At 54.7% G+C, this 20,380-nt stretch overlaps 2 protein-coding genes across 2 annotated transcripts; both read left to right on the forward strand.

Moving 5' to 3' along the window:
- Positions 1–83: 83 nt before the first annotated feature.
- ASB12 (ankyrin repeat and SOCS box containing 12) lies at positions 84–6,377 on the forward strand. Its single transcript, XM_032701841.1, is given in 8 exon segments — positions 84–567; positions 3,660–3,770; positions 4,424–4,777; positions 4,780–4,976; positions 4,978–5,116; positions 5,119–5,231; positions 5,234–5,270; positions 6,155–6,377. Coding segments are annotated over 6 exon segments (939 nt in total). The 5' UTR covers positions 84–567; positions 3,660–3,770; positions 4,424–4,458; the 3' UTR covers positions 6,289–6,377.
- Positions 6,378–10,777: 4,400 nt separating this feature from the next.
- Positions 10,778–18,141, forward strand: AMER1 (APC membrane recruitment protein 1). The gene is given in 2 exon segments (XM_032702233.1): positions 10,778–10,964; positions 10,967–18,141. Coding segments are annotated over 2 exon segments (3,108 nt in total). The 5' UTR covers positions 10,778–10,876; the 3' UTR covers positions 13,987–18,141.
- The last annotated feature ends 2,239 nt before the right edge of the window (positions 18,142–20,380 follow it).

Below are 20,380 nucleotides of genomic sequence, written 5' to 3' on the forward strand. Positions count from 1 at the left end.
AGGTATGTGCAGGGAATTCTATGCGGATGTCTGTGCCCTCTCCTGGGGAATACCTGAATCACAGGGCTGCTGGAACCACCTCCCGGCTGGGCAGAGAGAAGATGGTCAACAGAATCCACAGGGATAAGTGCTGGAATGTGATCGGCATGGAGGGAAACTCCCAAGCTCAAAGGCTTCACTGCGGTCTGGCAGCAACTCCCAGCTCAAAGTAGCCCCACTCAGTAGCTGCGTTTCTGACCTTGAGGACTGTTAGTAAATCCTTAATCCCTACAAAATCATTTATTTGGCACTGTTTAACTCCAAACTTTTAAATCAGGATGCTTAGCAGCCTTAAATCCAAAAGCTCATTAGCTCTCCTCAGCTGCCTTAATAACTATAATCTCTTTAATGGAAGCAACTCTGGACAGGATTTACCTTCCCAAAAAACCTTATTGACTGGCATTAAGTACACTTCTGCTTCTAATTCTTCCCCAGTGAAGGAAGAGCTGATAAAGAGTTGCTTTCCTGGAGCCCAGGCCGGGTCAGCCTCTGGCTCAGGACAGCTGCTCGTGCCAGGAGCTCCTAGAGGTAAAGGGTTTTCCTGACTCCTCGGCCTTCCCTGGAGTTTGAAGTGCTGGGAAGCTTCTCCAAAATGGGTCAGGCTTATCAGTCACCTCTCACTGGGCTCCCATCAGGGTTTATCTGGCTCTGCTGATGTAATATCCACGTGGGATGCGTGGAACACATTCCTGCAGCAGCGCAGGGAGCACCAGGAGCATGTCTGTGTGTGATTCCAGTTGAGGAGGTTTCTCAGCAAGTGCTTCCTCATTAGTATTCGGTTAATCTGCTCCTTTACCAAAGAGCTGTTCTTGTTTCTAAGATCTTTCTTGGGTAACAACTAAAGAGCAGCAACAACAACAAAATAATAAGCAGTTTATCATTAATTTCCCTTTCAAGGGTTTTCCTTTCATCTCCAAGTTTCCTACATTTCACATTTTCTAACATGTATTCACTCTGTTGTCTACGCTCCCTTTTTTTCCCCTTTATAGCACTGTCTTTTTAATGGCTGCTTTGATTTCTGTGTTTTGTGGGTTTCCAGCCAGGCTTGGCTTTTCTCACTGCAGCCTCCCCGTTGTGGTTGCAGCTTCTTGACACTCAGTAAACCTTGAACTCTCCACTCCTGCTCCCATGTTTATCCACATAATACTCCACAATTCCATTGGGGAAACTGACCTTTTTGAAGTAATAACCTATTTTTGGCTGAATTTGGAGAGTGAAAGTACGAGGAAGCCAAAAGTCTAAACACAATCAATACTGAGCATTTCCCTGCTCTTCAGCAGGGCCCACAAACCAGGTGGTGGTGACATGGGGACATCATACATTTGCAGAGCCCCCTGATTTCACTTCTTGCAGCAGTGGAGATTTTTCTGCTGGACAATTTGGTTCCCCTCTCGTATCTTGTGCCACTGATAACTCTGCCTCAAACTGCCAGGCTGTTTCTGCTCCACTGCCGAGGACTTGGGAGAAGGCTTCAAGGGAACTGGATAAAATACAATTACACTTCCCAGCTGACAGCTTTTGATAAGAGCCCCAGTGCTGTTCTCTGCCCCTTTTATTTGCCCTGTAAAGTTTCCTGCCTTCCCCTCTGCTGCTTAATTTTACAAAGCCATGGCCGTGGTTCCTTCTGGCAGGTGCATCCAGGGGAGAAGAAGTAGGAGCAGCTCAGGAGTGAAATCTGGACTGTCTTCGATGGCTTTTGTTCTTCTAATGTTTAATAAGCAATTCTAGATGATGCAAATGGCCATTTTGTTGCTGTGAAAGGGGAGAAGGTGGTTAGGAGAGGGTTTAAGAGGGAATTTGGGTGACTGGCAGCCCTGGCAGGGGACCCCAAACCACCCAGTTCCCTGTGATTCCTTGAGGAAACAGTGAAGCAGATGCTTGTGTCTGCTCAGACGGGTCAGGCAGCCCCCAGCACCTGTCCCAGCCTCCCCCCACCTCGCTGCCCTCACTATATTACCCGGGGGAACTTTCCAAGAATGGAAATGGTAAGATTAAAACCCCCTGAGGGGCTAAAATTAGCCCCAGGCCCCGGCCCTGTCCTGCCGTGGCATTTCAGCTGTGAGCTCTGAGCCTGCTCTGGTCACACAGAGCAAGTGGCCATCCCCAGCAAGGTCCCCTCTCTTCTGCTCTTGGTTTTGGGTTTAATCCACGGGAGGACTCTCCATGGGACCCCCAAGGCCTCAGGTGCTGTGAGCATCCCCCCCCTCCCAGGTAAGCAGCAGCTCCAGGACCCCCCGGCGGTGGGAGATGGGAGGTACCTAAGAACCAGCTGTACAAGTGGGTTCTCTGTCACAGCCTCTTTTGGGGGGGGGGGGGTCTGTGGGTGCCTGGACAGCTTCTTTCAGCTCAGGACATGACAACTTTCTCTGAGGGTGGGAAGGCCCTGGCACAGGTTGCCCAGAGAAGCTGTGGCTGCCCCATCCCTGAAGTGTCCAAGGCCAGGTTGGACGGGGCTTGGAGCAACCTGGGCTAGTGGGAGGTGTCCCTGCCCATGCAGGGGGCAGATGGGATGAGCTTTAAGGTTCCTTCCAACCCAAACCATTCTGGAATTCCATGAACTCTGGTTTGAGCTCTTCTGGTTGAAGAGCCTCTGTGAGCTCTTCACACAAGTACTTTCGCTGTCCAGGTAACCTTCCTTTGGAGATCCTGTTTGTGTGTTCAGGAAATGTTACAGCTGCTCTTTTACTTTTCCACACTGTTCCCCTTGGAAATATAACTTGTAATATAACTTTCTTTTTTAACCAAATCTGCAATAACCCCCCCAAACCCAATTAGCCATGTGGATGGGGTGATCCCAAAGCTCCAGAGCTCATTATCAGCGTGTCTAATGAATAACAGCAATGCTACAATTCCATATATTTCTGTATAAATTGGGACGGTGGAAGCCCAGCAGAGCTTTGCTGTCGCTCAGAGCCATCAGATTTGTCCCACTTCCCCCAGCTGTGCCATGGCCTGACAGAGGGTCACTGGTAGCTCGGGGGTGGATTTGAGACGGGCGCCCCGGTGGCTGCCCCGTCGTTTGCAGATCGAGGTTAATTGCTCGAGGTGCAGCTCTTTGGCTCCTCCGGGGGCGGAGCAGAGAGCTCTGCCTCTGCCGCGGAAACACGAGATGCCACAGGGCTGCCGAGAAATTCCTCTGCCCATCCCATTTCCAGCTGGGACATCACATTCCTGTCTCTTGCTGCACTGAGGCCACGTCCTGCACCCAGAGCCCGGCAGTCCTGGGGGGGGGTTCAGTCTCTGCTCAGTATGATCAGCTCAGCATCCCTCCTTCCTCCCACCACCCCAAACCCCTCACTACGAACATCCCAGTCCCAGCTATGTTCCTAGGGCTGGAGGAGGAGAGAGGAAAATTGTGGAATTCTAATGCTAGCATCGTTTTGGGAAGGGAGAAGCTGAAAGGTGTTTGATCCCTAATCAAACCAACTCCCTTCACATTCACCTCATCCTCTATTTGAAACCCACGTCCTGGTAAAAACTGGCAGGGGGTAAAAACCTTCCAACACTGCCAGCTTTTCATCCAGGTTTCCTGAAACACTTGAATTGCAGGTGCTGGTGAGAGTCCCAGGAACGAAGCAGAATTGTTTCCCACTCTTTTCCAACATGCTCTTTTCTCCCAGGGAGAACTGGATGGGGATTGCTGAGAGTTTGGGAAATGGGAGGCTTTGCCCAGCAGTGGGTGCAGGGGCCTTGCCAGATACTGTGGCACCCAGAGTCTTCCTGAGCTCCAGGTTGAGTATCCCATGAGGATCTCTTACCCTTCACCCCCTCAGGGCTGATGGAGCCAGGCTGGAGAGCTGGGGGGATTTCACTGGAGAAGGCTCCCAGGGAGACCTGAGAGCCCCTTGCAGGGCCTAAAGGGGCTCCAGGAGAGCTGGAGAGGGGACTTTGGACAAGGGATGGAGGGGACAGGATAAGAGGGAATGGCTTCCCACTGCCAGAGGGCAGTGTTAGATGGGATATTGGGAAGGATTCTTCCCTGGGAGGGTGGGGAGGCCCTGGCACAGGTTACCCAGAGAAGCTGTGGCTTGCCTCATCCCTGGCTGTGTCCAAGGCCAGGTTGGATCAGCCTGGGCTAGTGAGGTGTCCCTGCCCATGAAACTGGATGGTCTTTGAGGTCCCTTCCGACCCAGACCATTCCATGATTTAAGGGAACATGACCCACGTACCTGCTACACCTTTGCCCTCTGTTGTTGCCTCAGCCCTTCACCCACAGGGTTTCCTCACGTGGTGCAGGGCAGTGCTGCCCATCAGCAGCACCAGAACCCAATGCTCTTTGTCCATTTTGTTTTAAATCTTCCCCATATTGTACATTAAAAATAATGCTAAAAAGCTGGCTTTGGTGTCAGGGGCTGGTTCCTCACCTGCTTTTGTCATCCTGTAGATCTTTGCCTTTATCCTTTACCATGAAAGCAGCACATGGGCGACAGACCCCCGAAAATGAGCCTGATGGACATCAACAAAATGTTCTCCAGGCTCCAGCCCAGGGATGACGAGCAGAGGACGATGGGGGAGAGCGAGGAGCTGAGCCGGGCAGTGTCTGAGGACGACTGTGAAACGCTGCATCGCCTCCTGTCCCAGGACAGGTACAAGAGGCTCATTAACCGCCGGAGTGGCTGGGGGGTTCCCAGCACCCCCCTGCGCCTGGCAGCCACACGGGGCTGCGTGCAGAGCCTGCGGGTGCTGCTGGCCCACGGGGCCGAGGTGGATGGCCTGGACGTGAAGGCCCAGACCCCGCTGTTGTGGCTGTCAGCAATGGCCACCGCGAGTGCGTAGAGGCCCTGCTGGATGCCGGGGCAAGTCCTGCGGGCAGCATCTACAACAACTGCTCCCCACTGCTCCTCGCGGCCAGGGATGGCAACGTGGACATCCTGCGGCAGCTCCTGGAGCACGGAGCAGAGCCCAACGTCCAGGCCAGGCTGCCCCAGTGGGCGGCCCAACTCAGTGTCGTGTTCTGGACCCCTGTACCTGGCGGCCGCCTACAGGCACCTGGAGTGCTTCAGGCTGCTGCTCCTCCATGGGGCCGACCCTGACTACAACTGCACGGATCAGGGGGTGATCACCCAGATCAAGGAGCCAAGACCCTGCTGGAGACGTGCCTGAGGCATGGCTGCCATAGCAAGTTCATCAAGCTGCTCATTGACTTTGGAGCCAACGTGTACCTGCCCAACGTGCCCGTGGATGGGCCGGCACACGCAGCGAGGGGCTGGAGCTGCTGCTGCAGGCCAGAGGTAACCTGGGGTGGCCCAGGGCTGGAAATAAGCACTAGTTTTGCTTGTTTAAGCTGCTGCTGATTCCCCTTCCCTTTATCTTTTGCTTTACCCAGGCTTTCCTTAAGCCTCAGCTCCCTTTGCAGCATCACTTGACTACTGCCCCATCCCTGGAAGTGTTCAAGGCCGAGCTGGACAGGGCTTGGAGCAACCTGGTCTAGTGGAATATGTGCAAGATGGGCTTTAAGGTCTCTTCCAGCCCAAGCCATTCCGTGATTCTATCATTCCCACAGCCTGGTATTTCCACTCCATTGTTGGGTTAAAGGCTGCTTTTCACCATTCCTCTCCTCTCTGCTGCTCAACTTGGGCTCTCCTGTACTGCCTGTGTCAAGGAAAAATGCACTTATTTCCATATGAGGGTGGAAGGTTTCCTCTCCATGCCCAGCTCCTGTGGAACTCGTACTGCAAAGCTTGTGTCTGAGTCTGTGTCCCCAAACACGAGACCTTTGGTTTTCCTAGAATCATGGAATGCCTTGGGATAGAAGGTTTCCTCTCCATGCCCAGCTCCTGTGGAACTCGTACTGCAAAGCTTGTGTCTGAGTCTGTGTCCCCAAACACGAGACCTTTGGTTTTCCTAGAATCATGGAATGCCTTGGGATAGAAGGTTTCCTCTCCATGCCCAGCTCCTGTGGAACTTGTGCTGCAAAGCTTGTGTCTGGGTCTGTGTCCCCAAACACAAGAGACCTTTGGTTTTCCTAGAATCATGGAATGCCTTGGGTTGGAAGGGACCTTAAAGACCATCTAGTCCAACCCCGTCTATTTTGATCTGTCCATGTCCTTTTGCTGGGTTGGAGGGGAGCAGGGTTTGGGAGTGACCATCTTGTTATTCCTGTCTCCTCACACAGCTCATCCCAAGTCCCTACTGTCCCAGTCCCGGCTGGCTATGAGGCGAATCCTGAAGCAGCCTGGCCACCTGCCCACCCTCAGAGAGCTGGAAATCCCCACAGTCCTGGCCAACTACCTGCAGCACCAGCCATGACACACAGCCCGCCTCCAGGGACAGCCACTCTGACATCTGGGAGTGAAGCTCTGAAATCTGTGGAACCAACAGGAATTTGTGTCAAAAGTCATTCCCGTCTCCAAAATTGGTGCCTGTGTGAAAGGTTGGGGAGGGAAGGGGCAGAAGAAACAGGACACCTCAGCTCCTGGTCTGCATCAGAGTGATGGTGGAGCAGGATCTGATTCCCTGGATCTGCCTCTAAACCTCCTTACCGAGGGATTTTTCACCTTGAGTTGATGTTGGTTGGAGAAGGGGTTGGGAAAAAGTGTGGAAGGCAGAGGGAGAGGAGCAAAGGCTGCTTTTCCCTCATCCCCTCCTGGGGGACACAACCAGGTCTGTGCCTGCAGGTTCCCCCACAATGTGGCACCTGCTGTCCCTGAACCCCCTTTCCCACGGTGGTGAGGCCCTGGCACAGGTTGCCCAGAGAAGCTGTGGCTGCCCCATCCGTGGAAGTGTCCAAGGTCAGGTTGGACGGGGCTTGGAGCAACCTGGGCTAGTGGGAGGTGTCCCTGCCCATGGCAGGGGGTGGAATGAGATGAACTTTAAGGTCCGTTCCAACCCAATTCATTCCCTGATTCTGTGATTCCCAGAGGGGTTTCCAAGTGTACCCTCTGTTCAGCAGGGGCAGAAGTGGGGCTGGACCCAGCCATGTGTGCCCACCCTGGCTGGAGGGTTATCCAGATTCCCAAGAAAACAAAAACAAACAAAAAAAACACAAAAAACCCAACCCCGACTCATCTCTGACCTCAAACATCATCTTCCTCACCCCAAAAGTGGTTCTTGTTGTAGCTGAGGGTCTTCTGTGACTGGGTTTTAATTAAAAATGTTGCTACTGTTGCTATTAAACTCTTGTGACCCATTTGGGGACATATCCCATATTTGGAAGACCCCAGCAGACCAGCTGGCACCATGGAAGGGATGCAGGGAATTGCTGTGCCTGGGGAATTTCAGGATGAGCCTGGAGTGATGCATCCCAGCACCACCTCCATGACTCTCCATCTCTCAAGCCTTAGACATTGGGATCATCCTCACTGGTGGAGGTGCCTTTCTGGCTCTTCCCACAGCCAGGAGCTGACAGATAAACCCCAGTGCTGGTGATGCTCTGAGCAGTTTTGGGATGCAGCAGAATGTGTTCCTGAGGGTTTATTCCATCCTGCCCTAACGGCATCCCAAAGGGAAGCACTGCCAGGCAGAGGTACAGGGTTGGAGCTCCATGTCAGGAGCTCTGAGGATCACTCTTGGCCAAACACAGGACTCCTGCAGGATTTATGGGCTTGTTTCAAGGGTCCTGGGATCTATTTATCAGCATCTATTAATTAGGCTGTGAGGCTTCTCTGAAGGGGAGAATTAGGGCTTGGATATAACTGGACAAAGCATTGGGAATTGCTCCATAGGGGAACATAATGCTCATGGCATTTCCCTCCCCATCCAGACACTGTGATGGTGATCCAACTGGAGATGGGGGTGGGAGAGGGGACATTGTCATGCTCCAGGGAGATTTCCACCCGTGGGAGGGGCAAGTGTCTCTTCTACTCAAGGGGCCCCTGTGTCACTCCCACATGGAGATCTGAGGGGACTTTGGGAATTTGGGGGGTCCCCAAAAGGAGGAGGAGTTTTCAGTGCCAGGCTGCTCAGTGCGGCGTGAGATAGGGGGGAGCCAGGTATGTGAGAGGTGGGGGTGAGCCGGGGGTGACTGGGGGTCAGCTGGGCGTGCAAGGGGTGTGATGGGTGGTGGGAGCTGGAAGTGGGCCATGTGGGGTTGAGCTGGGGAGTGATGTTGTGGATGGGTGCTGGGGGTGCAATGGTGGGTGCTATGTGTGAAACAGGTGGGTGGAAGCAGGGTGGGAGTGAGTGTGGGCTGGGGGTGCAATGGGTGAGTGGAGCTGGGGTGCAAGGGTGCACGGGAGTCAGATGTGCAATGGGTGGATGCTGAGGGTGTGAGAGGGGTGTGAGCTGGGGGGGGGACGGGTGGCGTGAGCTGGGAATGCAGTGGTCGGTGTGAGCCGGGGTGTGACCCAGGTGTGTGATGGATGTGTGGGTGTGAGCTAGGGTGCGATGGGTGGGTGTGAGCTGGGGGTGCGACACAAGTGTGTGATGGGTGGATAGGTGTGAGCCGGGTGTGCAGCGGTGGCTCGCGGGTGACACCCACGTGGGTGGCAGTAGCGTAGGCAGGGGGGTGTCCCAGTGCCACGCGCACACGCCACCGTCCCCCTAGAGTCACACCCTGTCACACCCGGCAATGCCACCTACCCCCGTCTCCGCGTGTCCGGGACCCGCGTGTCCCTCTGTCACCCACCGCCCCGCGGCCACGCCCCCACAAGGAGACCACGCCCCTCGGCACAGAGGACGCCGAGCTCCGCCTAACGAGGCCACGCCCCTTCGCCCCGAGACCACGCCCCGCCACCACCCAGACTCACGTGAAAGTGACGTCACGCCCCATAATTGATATCCCACCTTGCAGACCACGCCCCCGAGGCCACGCCCCATAACTACGAGTCCACGGTGACGGCCACGCCCCCTGCATCGAGACCACGCCCATTTCGCAGTGATTTCACTGCGGAGGCCCCGCCCCGCATGAGACCACGCCCCCTTGTCACTGTAGCCAATGGCAGAGGCCCTGCCACCGCCCTGTGAGGAAGCCCCGCCCCGCCCGCGGCCCCGCCCCACCCATGGCCCCGCCCTCGTCGTCACGCGGCACCGCCCCTGCCGCCCGCGCCGGGCGGATCCGCGGCCCCTCAGCGGCCTCAGGGCTGGGCCGGGGTCCGGCGGGTCCCGAGAGCGTCCCGGGGGGTCGGTAAGTGCTGCGGGAGGATGGGAGGGTCTGTCGGCGGGCCTGGCGCCGCCCGTGCCCGCGCCTGCGGTGCCTCTTCCCCGTGGCCGGGCCCGACCGCCCCTCGCTTTCTCCTGGATCCTCCCGAAAGTTTGGGAGCGCGGCGGGGAAGCGGGGAGGGCCGGGCTGGGGGGGCCTCCCCCCGCGGGGCTGGGCGGGCCGGGGGTCCCGCGGGGTCCCCACCGCTGCGGTTCATTGTTGCGGTGCTTTTTTTGTTGTTGGTTTTAAACCCTGTTTTTCGCGATTTATTAATCGGGGCTCTTTGCCCTCGGTGCCTTTCATTTTTCTTTATTTTCATTTTTATCATTTTCATTTTTTATTCTTCTCCAACACCCCTTCCCCCCTCAGCAGCCTGTGCTGACGTGGAGCCGGGGAGAAATGATTCCCAAATGGAATTTTTGAAATCTTGGCTCTGTTTCATCCCCCCCATTGCTATTTTTTCAAGGAGCCCCTGTCCAGGGACAGGTGTGGGGTCATTCCACCCCCCAGTTTTCCAGCAGCCCTGCACAGGTACCAGGCGTGGGAGTCCCTTTCAGGCCCGGTGATGCTCCAGAGGCTTTGGAGGCATCTGGCAGAGCTGGAAAAGCCCATTTTGCCAATGGGAACGTGGCCCCAGATGCACCCTAGCTGCTGGTTCCAGAGGGACAGGTGAATGTGAGGGGTTACCACCAATCCCTGAATTCCAGAGTCATGGAATGGGTTGGGTTGGGAGGCACCTTAAAGCCTATTCAGTTCCAACCCCTACGGTGAACAGTGATGTCAAATTGTAGAGGCAAAGCAACCCAGACCTGTGGGGAAAAAAAATAACCCTGAGATGGAAGGTTTTCTGTGGGGTTGCAGGAGCAGAGGCCTTTTGGATGTATTTTTAATTTGGAATCTCTGGCTAAACACCACGAGGAGCTTCCCTGGGCTCACACTGGTCAGAGCTCAGCCTCAGGCATTACAGCTTGGCAGTGCATTAGGGTTTTATTGCATTTAGTTTCTCCACCCTCATCTCTGCAAAAGAAACATGATTGTAATTGTTTTATTTCTCCCGTTTCTGACAGCGATCCAGGGTCAGATTTCCAACCTACCTCTCTTCTTCCAGGATAATCTGATCAGGGGGTTCACAGTGGGTGTTTTTAATGCGATTCTCCCTCGCTGGACAGATTATTTAAAAAAACCCAGAAATCTTCTATTAAGAAAAGCCAGCATAGTAACCCAAGTGGGTTTTTTTGCTGGACACGTGTGCAGTGTGAGGGCTGTGTCCTGGTTTGGCGTCCCTCAGGATGCTTGGCACGGGGTGTGGGAGGGTGGGAAGTGGGGGTTGGCAGGTGCCAGCCCTTCTCCCTGCTGGAGCAGCCTCTGTTTCCTCGCTCAGAGGTGGCTGGTGGCCGAATCTGATCTCCCTGGAGGCAGAAATATCTGGGAAGCTGAAGGGGTTGGAGCGAGCTGGCTTGGGGGTCCCCAGGGACATTGCCCCGTAGGGACTTGCCTTGTGATTTGCCTGCTCTGGCAAACTGGTAAATTTAAGCATCACTGCATTTTGGTGGCTGGATTCTGGGAGTGGAGGGAGCTCAGAGGCTCCTGCAGCTCCATTTCCAGCTGGTGATGTAGCCCTTCTCCCTGTGACGCTTCTGGCTCTCACCTTTGTCCCCTTTCTCTCTGTCCTAGGTCAGCTGTGATGAACTCATCCCTGCTCCAGGAGGGCTCTGCTCCTGAAGCTGCCCTTCCCAGCTAGATCCCAACCCTGCTGCCATGGAGATGGGCAGCCTGGAGGAGCAGGCCTGCGGTGACCAGCGGCGGGAGGAGGGCGGGGATGCGTCTCCCGAGGGTGCCAATAACTCCGGGAGCCGCAGCCTCCGCCGCCTGGGAAGCTGCGGAAAACGGCCTTCAAGCTGTTCGGGGGCAAGAGGAGCATCTGCACCCTGCCCAGCTTCTTCGGCGGCCGGGGCAAGGGCCAGGGCAAGAAGGGGCTCAGCAAGTGCAAGACCCATGATGGGCTGAGCAGCGCCACGTCCGACAGGACCCAGCCCAACAGCCCCTTGGATGTGCATCCTGGCCCCCTGCCGTGCTCCCGCAGCGCTCAGCTGCCCGGGGACACCGGAGCCAGGGGGAACTTGGGCCAGCAGGACAACTCTCCCCCTGGGAGCATCGAGGGCTGTGACAAAAAGCCCAATGGGGACAAGTCCTCCTTTCCCAGGCCCAAAAAAGGCCTGAAGGGGTTTTTTAACAGCATCCGGCGGCACCGGAAGAGCAAGGCTGCAGAGGGTGAGAGGGCAGAGCTTCCCGAGTGGAACAGGGACCTCGAGGAGCCCAGCAGTGCCCCGGGGGTGGCAGTGGAGAGCCGGGGGGCTGCAGAGAGCAGGGGGGCAGGGCCAGTCCCTGTGCCCACAGCCTGCCCGGGGGGTGAGCCTGGCTGTGGGGAGGCCCCTGAGCCCTCCTGCCCTGTGGCTGAAGGGGGCAGCTCCAAGGGCGATGCAGTGGTGGCAGTGCCAGGAGATGGCAATGCTCCAGATACGAAATTGGAGGCTGACACTGCCACCTGCGCTGAGTTTGACCGTGACAGTCTGCTGCTGGCCTTCCACCCAGACCTCATGGACAGCGAGCCTCCCTGCCTGCACTCCGGGGACCTGCTGAGCCTCATCCTGGGAGACGTCACCTCCCTGAAGAGCTTCGACTCCCTGACAGGCTGTGGGGACGACATCGCCGAGCCTGACATCGCCGAGAGCAGCATCTCGGTGGAGCGCAGCAGGGAGGCTGCCAAGCGCAGCTCCTGCCTGGTCACCTACCAGGGTGGCGGGGAGGAGATGGCCATTCCTGAGGAGGCCGAGGAGTACTTGCACCAGGTGTGGGATGGCAGCATGCCAGGGGACAGGAGCTACGGGGCCCAGGTGTCCCGCAGCAGCCTGGAGACACACGCTTCGCACGAGGGAGACGCCCACCCCTACATGGGTGACCCCATGGATGGTGTCGACCTCCTGACACCCCAGAGCGACCAGCAAGAGTCTGCCCCAAACAGTGACGAGGGTTATTATGACTCCACGACGCCAGGGCTGGAGGATGAGGCTGGAGAGGAGCTCAAGAAGGACCGTCTGCCCCGGGACAGCTACAGCGGCGATGCACTTTATGAGTTTGACACGCTGATGAGCCCCTGTCATGGGGAGGAATCGCTGTTCGAGGGCAAAGGCCCCCGCCCGGGCATCTTCAGCTACTTCATGGACTTCTGCCTCCCAGCGGAGAAGAGCCTGATCCAGCAGATGATGGATCAGAAAAGAGGGGTGATGGAAACAGAAGAGGAAGGTCTTGCAGCCCTTCAGAAGGAGCTGCTGTACTGGGAGCTGCAGAGGGAGCCGGTCCTGAAACGCCTAGATGTTTCCAGCAAGGAGGAGTGTCCTCGGGAAAAGCAGTGCATTGAATGTAAAACTAGAGCAGCCAGCTCCAGTGGCAAGAGTCAGAGTGGCCTTGGTGGTGAGCAGGTGGCCTCACACACCCTGAACTGGGCTGTGAATGATGGGGTTCCGGTGGCTAGAGCTGAAAATCCAGAGTGGAGGGATTTTCCAGGGACTCTGTGTCCAGAAAACTGTTACAACAGCCAAAAAGCCCCAGGAAGTTGCCTTACTGAGCTCACGAAGAACACCCCAGGGTTCGATTCGAACCCAGATTGTGGGTTGTTTGGGGACTCTGTCCCAGCCAAGGCAGGGATGTTCCCTGGCTACAGAGCGCATCCCACTCCCGGTGAGCCCCAGGTGGGCAGCGAGCCTGAGCATGCCGTGAGCTTCTCCCAGGCGCTGGTGGAGTTTGCCAGCAGTGGAACCCTCTTCTCCAGCCTCTCTGAAAGCCTGGGGAGCTCGGTCTCCAGCTCCTCTTTCACCCAGAACCTCCCCGCCCTCCCCACCATGGTCACCTTCGATGTGGTGGACGTGGAGCAGGAGGGGGAAGGGGAGTGTGAGCAGCACCCAGAGCTGAGCGAGGACATTGCCGAGGCCTTTGATGACGGCTACGGACAGAAGGAGTCGTTGGCTGAATGTGACGAGAGAATGTCCCTGGGGTTCTCCCTGGGCTCCTTCCAGAGCTGCAACTGGGGGGTGGCCAGCTTGCCCCGCCACCTGCGCCTCCATGGGCTCAGCCCCTCCATGCCGGCACCGCTCTCCATGGACCGGCGGAGCCGCTCCCTGGACACAGAGAGCCTCGAGTTCGAGCTGGCTGAGCCACAGGCTGCCCGGAGCGGCCCGCAGCCCTGCCGGCTCTGGGCCCGGCAGGAAGGCAGCAGGAAGGACTCGGGTGGAGCGCGGAGGAGCAGGAGCAAGGAGGAGGGCGAGCTGGTGGCCCTGGAGGGCGGGCTGAGCTGGCCAGGCCTGCAGCACCTGCAGCGCGGCAGCGATGGCGGTGGGATGGAGCTCTGGGGCTTCGCTCCGGTCGGCGCCATGGAGAGCGTGTGGGAGCCGTCTGAGGAGCTGGGCACCATGTCCCCTTTCCCACCTCTCTCTGGGGAGGCTCTGGACAGGCAGCCCCAAGAGCCAGAGCTGCCCCGGCATGCGCTCTGCCCCTCCAACCTGCCCCTGCAGCCCGAGGCGCGGCGGGCACGGGAGGCAGCGGGGTCCTACAGGTACCATGGAGAGGTCCCCAGGCTGTCCCGCCTGGTACCCCTGGGAGAAGCGGAGCTGCCCCCGAGCTTCAGCTTTGCCTGCTCCCCAGAGAAGCGCTCCAAGGGCAAGCCCGTGGGCATTGCCCAGGGCATGCCTCAGCATCCTGGCAGGAACGCCAGCCCTGCAGAGAGCCCAGAGCGCTGCGCAGAGCCCCTGAAGGGCAGGGGCACCCCCGGGCACTGCCAGGGCACTGCCCTCGATGTCACCGACGCAGAGTAGCTGCAGGAATGTCACCCGTCACCGAGGGGCTGCCCCAGGCAGGGTGGAAGTGGTGCAGGGCAGGGAGGGCGAGGCCGTGAGCGATCGGGGTAGGGGTGACTAATGGGAGCTGGGCCTTGCCCTGCAGGTGCTCTAGTGGGGATCGGAGGTGCCTCGGTGTTCCTGTGTCAACACTGAGGCACTTTGTGGTTTTCCAGCCCTTTTCGATGCCAAGTGCAGCAGCAGCCCCTGGCACTGCTGCCAGGACAGAAGCTGGGAACGGACCTGTTGCCAGAGTGGCAGGTTCGGGGTCTGGGCAGGATTGGAGCTGGGGGAACAAGGCTTGGCGACACTTTGAGAGAAATGGGGTTTCTTTTCCCCTTCTCGGTGAAATGTTTTGATTCAGACTCACTTTGAATGTCTTCCATCTTGGTGTTGATTGTGGAGCTGGGGGGAAGGATGCTGGTTGTTCCCAGGGGATGAGTCCGCTGGAAGGGGAACTTTGCAGCAACATTTTTATTTATTACTTTTTTTCCTTGCCCCAAAGGAAAGCAGGAGCTTTTGTGTACGCGCTGATAATGCTCTCCAGGTCCAGTTTCAATTTGCCTGGAGAGATGTGCTGTTTTTGGTGTCCCTTTCAAGAACAAAGTGTCAGTCCCTTCTTTGTTGTGGTCTGTCTTCCCAGAGTGTAATTCCTGGAGGAAACCTTTCCTGTGCTTTGTCCCAGCTCCTCATCTCTCCAGGACCATGGGCACATGAAATAAGCTAAATTTGCATCATGCCTGTAGCTGTGAAGTGGCAGATGCTGTTACTTTCTCAAAAGGAAGTTTTGTGGCTTTTTAATTTAATTTTGTTATTTTATGGTTGTTTTTTTGCATAAACTCACAGGAGGGAAGTTTCATGTTTGTTGGAATGCCTAAATTGGGCTTCATGGCCTCTTCCTCTGGCTGGAGGGAACAAAAAAGCTGGAGGTTGCTGCAGGTTTGGGATTTTTCTCCTCCTCTTTGAAGGAACATGGAGGAGGGACACAAGCTGGGGGTCAGACTTTGCCTGGGGGATCATAATGAGCTCCCGTGACATCTGTTTCAAACCGTTGGTCCTTGGGGCTTCTCCCCTGTCCTCATGATCCCAAACAGCCTTGTCTCTGATCCAGACCTCCCTGTCCGTGACACAAAGCTACCTCCTCCTCCTCCTTCCCAACCTCTGTGTTCTGATTTTAATCCTCTTTCCACTGATGGTTTTTGTTCCCCCACCCCTTGTTGCCCCTTTCCTGCTTTTCTTTCCAGCAGAATCTGTAGCATTTAAAAAAATAATCCCAAGCTGGAAATACCAGAGTTTTTCCCCATTTGTGGAGCAAGGGATAGCTCTGCCCAGCCCAAATTCCCTTTTCCTGCTGTGCTGGGTCCCCCTCCTGCTGCTCTAGCCTCCACATGGATGTGGCTCCAGGGGCTCCAGCAGCAGCTCTTTGGCATCACTGTGTTTTCCAGCACAAGGAGCTGCTTTCAGTTTGGTATTTTTTTTTCCCCCAGAGCAAAATCATATTTCTTTTTGAGAAGAGATTCCTTCTGCCTTGTCCTTGAATATCTGGGAAGGAGCAGGGAAAAGCAAAGCCAGGCTGGGTGTGATTTTATTTCCCTGCCCAGACCGCTGAGGTGGTGCAGACCTATCTGTGCATCCATGGGCTTAAACCTTAATTTTTCCTGCGGCAGGGAGTTCCTGCAGGAGCCCAACATGCCATGGGTCTTTTCTTCCATCCCTCTGTGACACCAGAGAGGATTTCCTGGGAGAAACCTGGCTCTTGGTGCCGCTCCTGAAGAGGAGAATGTGGTCAGCCAGTGGAAGGTCCCCTCGCTCCAAGGTTGTGTCTCCCCTTGTTAGTGCTGCATGTGAACAGCTGCTAATGAGTATTGGAATGTTGGAATATTGGAATATTCCTCACTGGGGCAGGCTCCCCTTGCTGGGAACCAGGTCAGGGCTAGGTATCAGCCCTGCCCATCTCACCACCACCTACAGACCACAAACCACGGGGGCATGGCGGATGTTGCCACACCCCTCACAGCCCTTTACTGGGTTTAACTCCTGTTTTCCTTTGTTTTAGCGTCTCACCAAAGGCATCTCGTGGGTTCTGGGGCTTGTAGTTTTTGTTCAGCTGTGGTGCAGCCTTTGCCAAAGTCCTGCTGGGGGTTGGAAGTGTCTCGGTGCTACAATGAATGTTCTGTCGCCAACATGTCTCTAGGAATAATGTTTTCAGTTGTAGGTACGTGCTGGGGAGGTTTAGGGGGAGCAATACAGCCAAGACTTGATAATCTGACTTTATACCAAAGGTTTCTCCTTTTAATTCAATGGGAATTACATGAAGCAAATATCTGTTGAATTACAACAAGTTTTCTAAACATTAATTTGCTGGATTAGCGGTGGATTCTGCCCCGTTAATCCAAAGAAATAAGGATTTTCAGTGCAGTAACTCAGCCTGTAAATGATCACTGCAGTAGGTATTGGATTTCACTGCCTCTTCCCAAAACACCCTGGGATACGTAGGAAAAATCTGGGCTGGATCTGGATCAGTCCAACACTGCCTTACCCAAGGAGCCCAAATTTGGGAGTGCTCACTGAGGTTTTTCATGCAAAAGGGCTTCCTAACCACAGATCAGACTTAAAAGTCAGGAATAGCAGATTGTCTTGCCAAGATACTAAGGAACAACTTGAGGAATTTGTCTCTTCCAGGGAAAAGTGATAAATTAGGGCTGTGCCTAAAGTGATAAATTGGGGCTGTGAACTTGCGATGAAACCACTGCCATTGGGGTCAGCCTACCAAGTGATTCTGTATGCATTTTGGAGACTTTGGGGTTTTATTTGGTTTGTTGTTTTTATACACCTAAGAAAAACGTCGATTTTTCTCTATTTTTGTATAGTTTTGCATTTTATAATCATGGGAAAGATTTTACAGACTGTTCTTTTACTCGTGTGTGTCGTCGTTCCAAGTGGTGTGGTTTGCCCTTCCCGTGGAGAAAAGGCAATTCCTGCTGCTGCCGTGCCCATGCCCTGCCAAGAACCCTCCTGTGCTCCTCCAGGAATGTGCTGGGCCACTTCCCAGCTGGAATAACTCCAACCCCTTGCAGCACACACACACTTTGCACACCCCACTTAGACATCTCTAATCCTGCTCTGTCACACTCGTCCAACTGTTCTTTCATTTCTTCTAAGTGTTGTTTTTAACCTGAATTTGTGGATTTTGGTGATTTCTCCCTCCAGGTGCTGTTGACCATCTCTAAAGTAGAAGCCCACAGGTGTCAGTTGGGGCTTTCCCTGCTGTCTCCTTACATTATTTTATCCAAATTTGGGGCTTTTTTGAAATCCCCGGGCATGCCATTGGTTGGTGCTTGTCAATGCTCTTTAACAGATTCCCTCTCTCTTTGGTGCTTCCTGTTTGGGCTGGGAGCTGGAATTTCACCCTCATGCAGGCAGCAACACCTGCTCCAGGCCTATGGATTCCTCCTTAAATAATCCTGGATTAGCAGAGCTGGCCACCTTCTCCTCCTTCTCTTCTCCTGGCTGGGAGCTCCAGCCCAGTGCCACCTGCATTACCAACATCACTAAAGCACCTTCCTGCAGTGATACTGCCTTGGCTTTTGGGATCAGAAGAGAGGAGAGCTTTTGAAAAGCTAAAACCCAGCCAAAATCAGATTTTTTTCCCCCAGCAGAGATGGCAATTGCTGCTGATTTGGCTCTTTAAAAGTTTTGTTCATCGGGTTTGCCCCATTCCCAGCACAGGTTGCTCAGCAAACATTCCTGGGGCTCAGACCCACGTTGCCTTCCACATTCCCTCTGTCCTGGAATTTTGGGCTCCCTCCTCTCCAACTGGGGCCTCCTGCTCTCTCATCCCTATTGAGTCACACTAAAGCTCCCCTTGGGTGAAGTGAAAAATTCAAATCTTAGAAAAGCCTCTCTGCTCTAAAGAAAAAAAAGGAATTGACCCTTGTCCTTGGCTGCCCCATCCCACTGCCAGGCTGGTGGCTCCTCCCAGGCGACCAACCTGTCTGAATTTTGGGGTTGTTTTTGTTTTCTTTCTGGTCTCATTGCTACTAGTCCTTTCAAGTTTTTAACGTATTGATTGCGTTTTAAAATGAATGTTCCTTTCACTGAATTCTAATGAATAAACTTCAGATTTTTAGAGAACGTTGGATTTCTCTTGTGGTTTACTTTTTTTCCTGCTTATTTTATGCTTGATTTAATCTTTTTCTTTCCCTCTCCTCCTGTGTGTTGATTATTTGCCAGTGAGGTGGATTTTTCCATGGGAGAAGGCAGCAGAGATGCTTTGGAGCAGGGCATGGCTAGTCCTTAACACACAGTCCTCAAACCCTGTGCCATTAAATGATGGAAATGATGGAAAATATCCATCATTTAAGGCTCCAGCCCCCAGAGTCAGATTTTTTTCCCTCCTCATTTCTCATCCTCTGCTGTCACTAGACCTGGCTCTGAGGTAACTCCCCCTGTCTTACCTGGTACAGCAGAGAAGGGGCTGGAGGGGTGGTTTTAATGGGTGAGAGTGCTGTTGCAGTCTGGTCAAGAGTGGTGATTGCAGTCTGGTCGAGAGTGATGGTTGCAGTCTGGTTGAAAAGTGGTCGTCTGCAGTCCAGTCGAGAGTGGTGGTCTCAGTCTGGTTGAGAGCGGTGATCTGCAGTCTTCCTCTGGATCCCACTGGTTAAAAAAGTTCCAAGACTCCAAGATTATATATTCTTCAGTTCAGGCAGGAATGCCCAGCACTTCCCTCAGGGTGGGGAGCTCCACAAAGGGTGTGAGGACAAGAGCATCCTCCTATCTTGCAGGCCTCTTAACACCTAGTTTATAGCCTGAGGAGTCAGCCTCTATGGGCAGATGGTGTAAATGGTTAATTGATAACAATTTCTGGGAAATGGCATGGAAGGCCATAGAATACACAGTTTTGGGTTACACCCATACAATGATGAACTGGTCCCAGCTGTTCTAACTAGGACAGGCAGGCACTGGGATCATCCTTCCCAGCCTTCCCACTCTGGGCACCACCTGTGAGCCAGGCAGGAACTTGGATCCTGCCCTGTGTGTTCCTTGGGTGCCTCCCAGAGTTTCAAAATGCCCAGGAGAGTCCTGCTCTCCTTGGGCAGCAATTGAATTTGTAACACTCTGTAATTATGTGTGGAGCCTGATGAGCTGCTCCATTAATGAGTCTGGAGTGAACCATGGGCACCCTGGGAAAGCTTTGTCTTTTCCAGCTCCATCCATGGCCATCCATCATGCTAGAGGGAAGGGCAAACCTCTGACTTGGTGTTTATGAGCAACCAGGGGTGTGTGTTGCCTCTCCTGCTCCTCATGCTGCTCTTTCACTGTCCCAAACCTCAGGCAGGAACATCCTCTCTGAAAATGGGGAGTTTTCATTTAACACTCGGCTCAGAGCTCCCTCTCTGCTGTCCCTGCCTTCCCCAATGTTGCATCGTGGAGAACTTTCCCGTTCCAAACCTGAATCCATCAGTATTTCATTCTTAGAATCAAACAGCCTCCATCACAGCCGCTGTTTTTGCTCCTGGACCACCAGACATGGCTGTTGGAAAAGCCACCCTGTGCCTTTAGATGCTCTCTAGGGACATAAAGAGCTTTTTCAACAGCCCAGTGCAAATATCCTCCTGCTGAGGCCCTGCAAGGGGGCTCAGGGCTGCTCCACACCCAGGTCTCCCCCTGTGCTGCTTTTAAAATGCGCTGCTTTTAAAATATTTTCCAATATTTATTTCTTTATATGTTTTCCTGGGCATTCAGCAGGGAATACCCCCACTATCCCACTGGAATAGGGAAATCCCACTGGAAAGGCTTTCCCCAGGTTGGAAGGAGCTGGGATGCAGCCTCCAGCAACACAGGAAACCCTGGTGTGGTGGGATAAGGCTGTGGGTGCCCCTCTGGGGTTAAACAAGGGCCTTTTGACTGCTTCACCCCAGGAGGTTTGACTCTGTCACCCATGAGGATGGTGCTGGTCACAGCTTTGGGGGGCTTAGCCCAAAAGAGAGGCTGGGGGAGGAGGTGAGCAGGGGTTGAGCGGAGGATTTGGGCAGCTCCATCCCTGCTCTGTCCCCAACAGCCATCCCATGGGACCCACTCCTGTGACCTCCCCTCTGTGGTGACACCAAGGGACAAAGGCAGAGCTGAGGCCACCTCTGGCAACAAGCAGAGGGACCAGCATGGGAGGAGAGGCCACCAGCCCAGTGCTTCTCTGGGGAGAAGCTCCTGATCATCCCTAATTGAATTTAGTGAGGAAAAAAACGCCCCAGGCAGGGCAGGGACAGAGGGCAGGCTCTGGCAGCCCCTGATGGATGAGCTCCCATTGTTTTCCTTCATTTTAAGCACTAGAAGGCAATCAGCTGGGAAAAATGGGATGTGGGGCTGGGTCAGT

The sequence above is a fragment of the Chiroxiphia lanceolata genome, chromosome 14 (genome assembly GCF_009829145.1).
Source record: "Chiroxiphia lanceolata isolate bChiLan1 chromosome 14, bChiLan1.pri, whole genome shotgun sequence".
In the NCBI taxonomy this organism is placed as follows: Eukaryota; Metazoa; Chordata; class Aves; order Passeriformes; family Pipridae; genus Chiroxiphia; species Chiroxiphia lanceolata.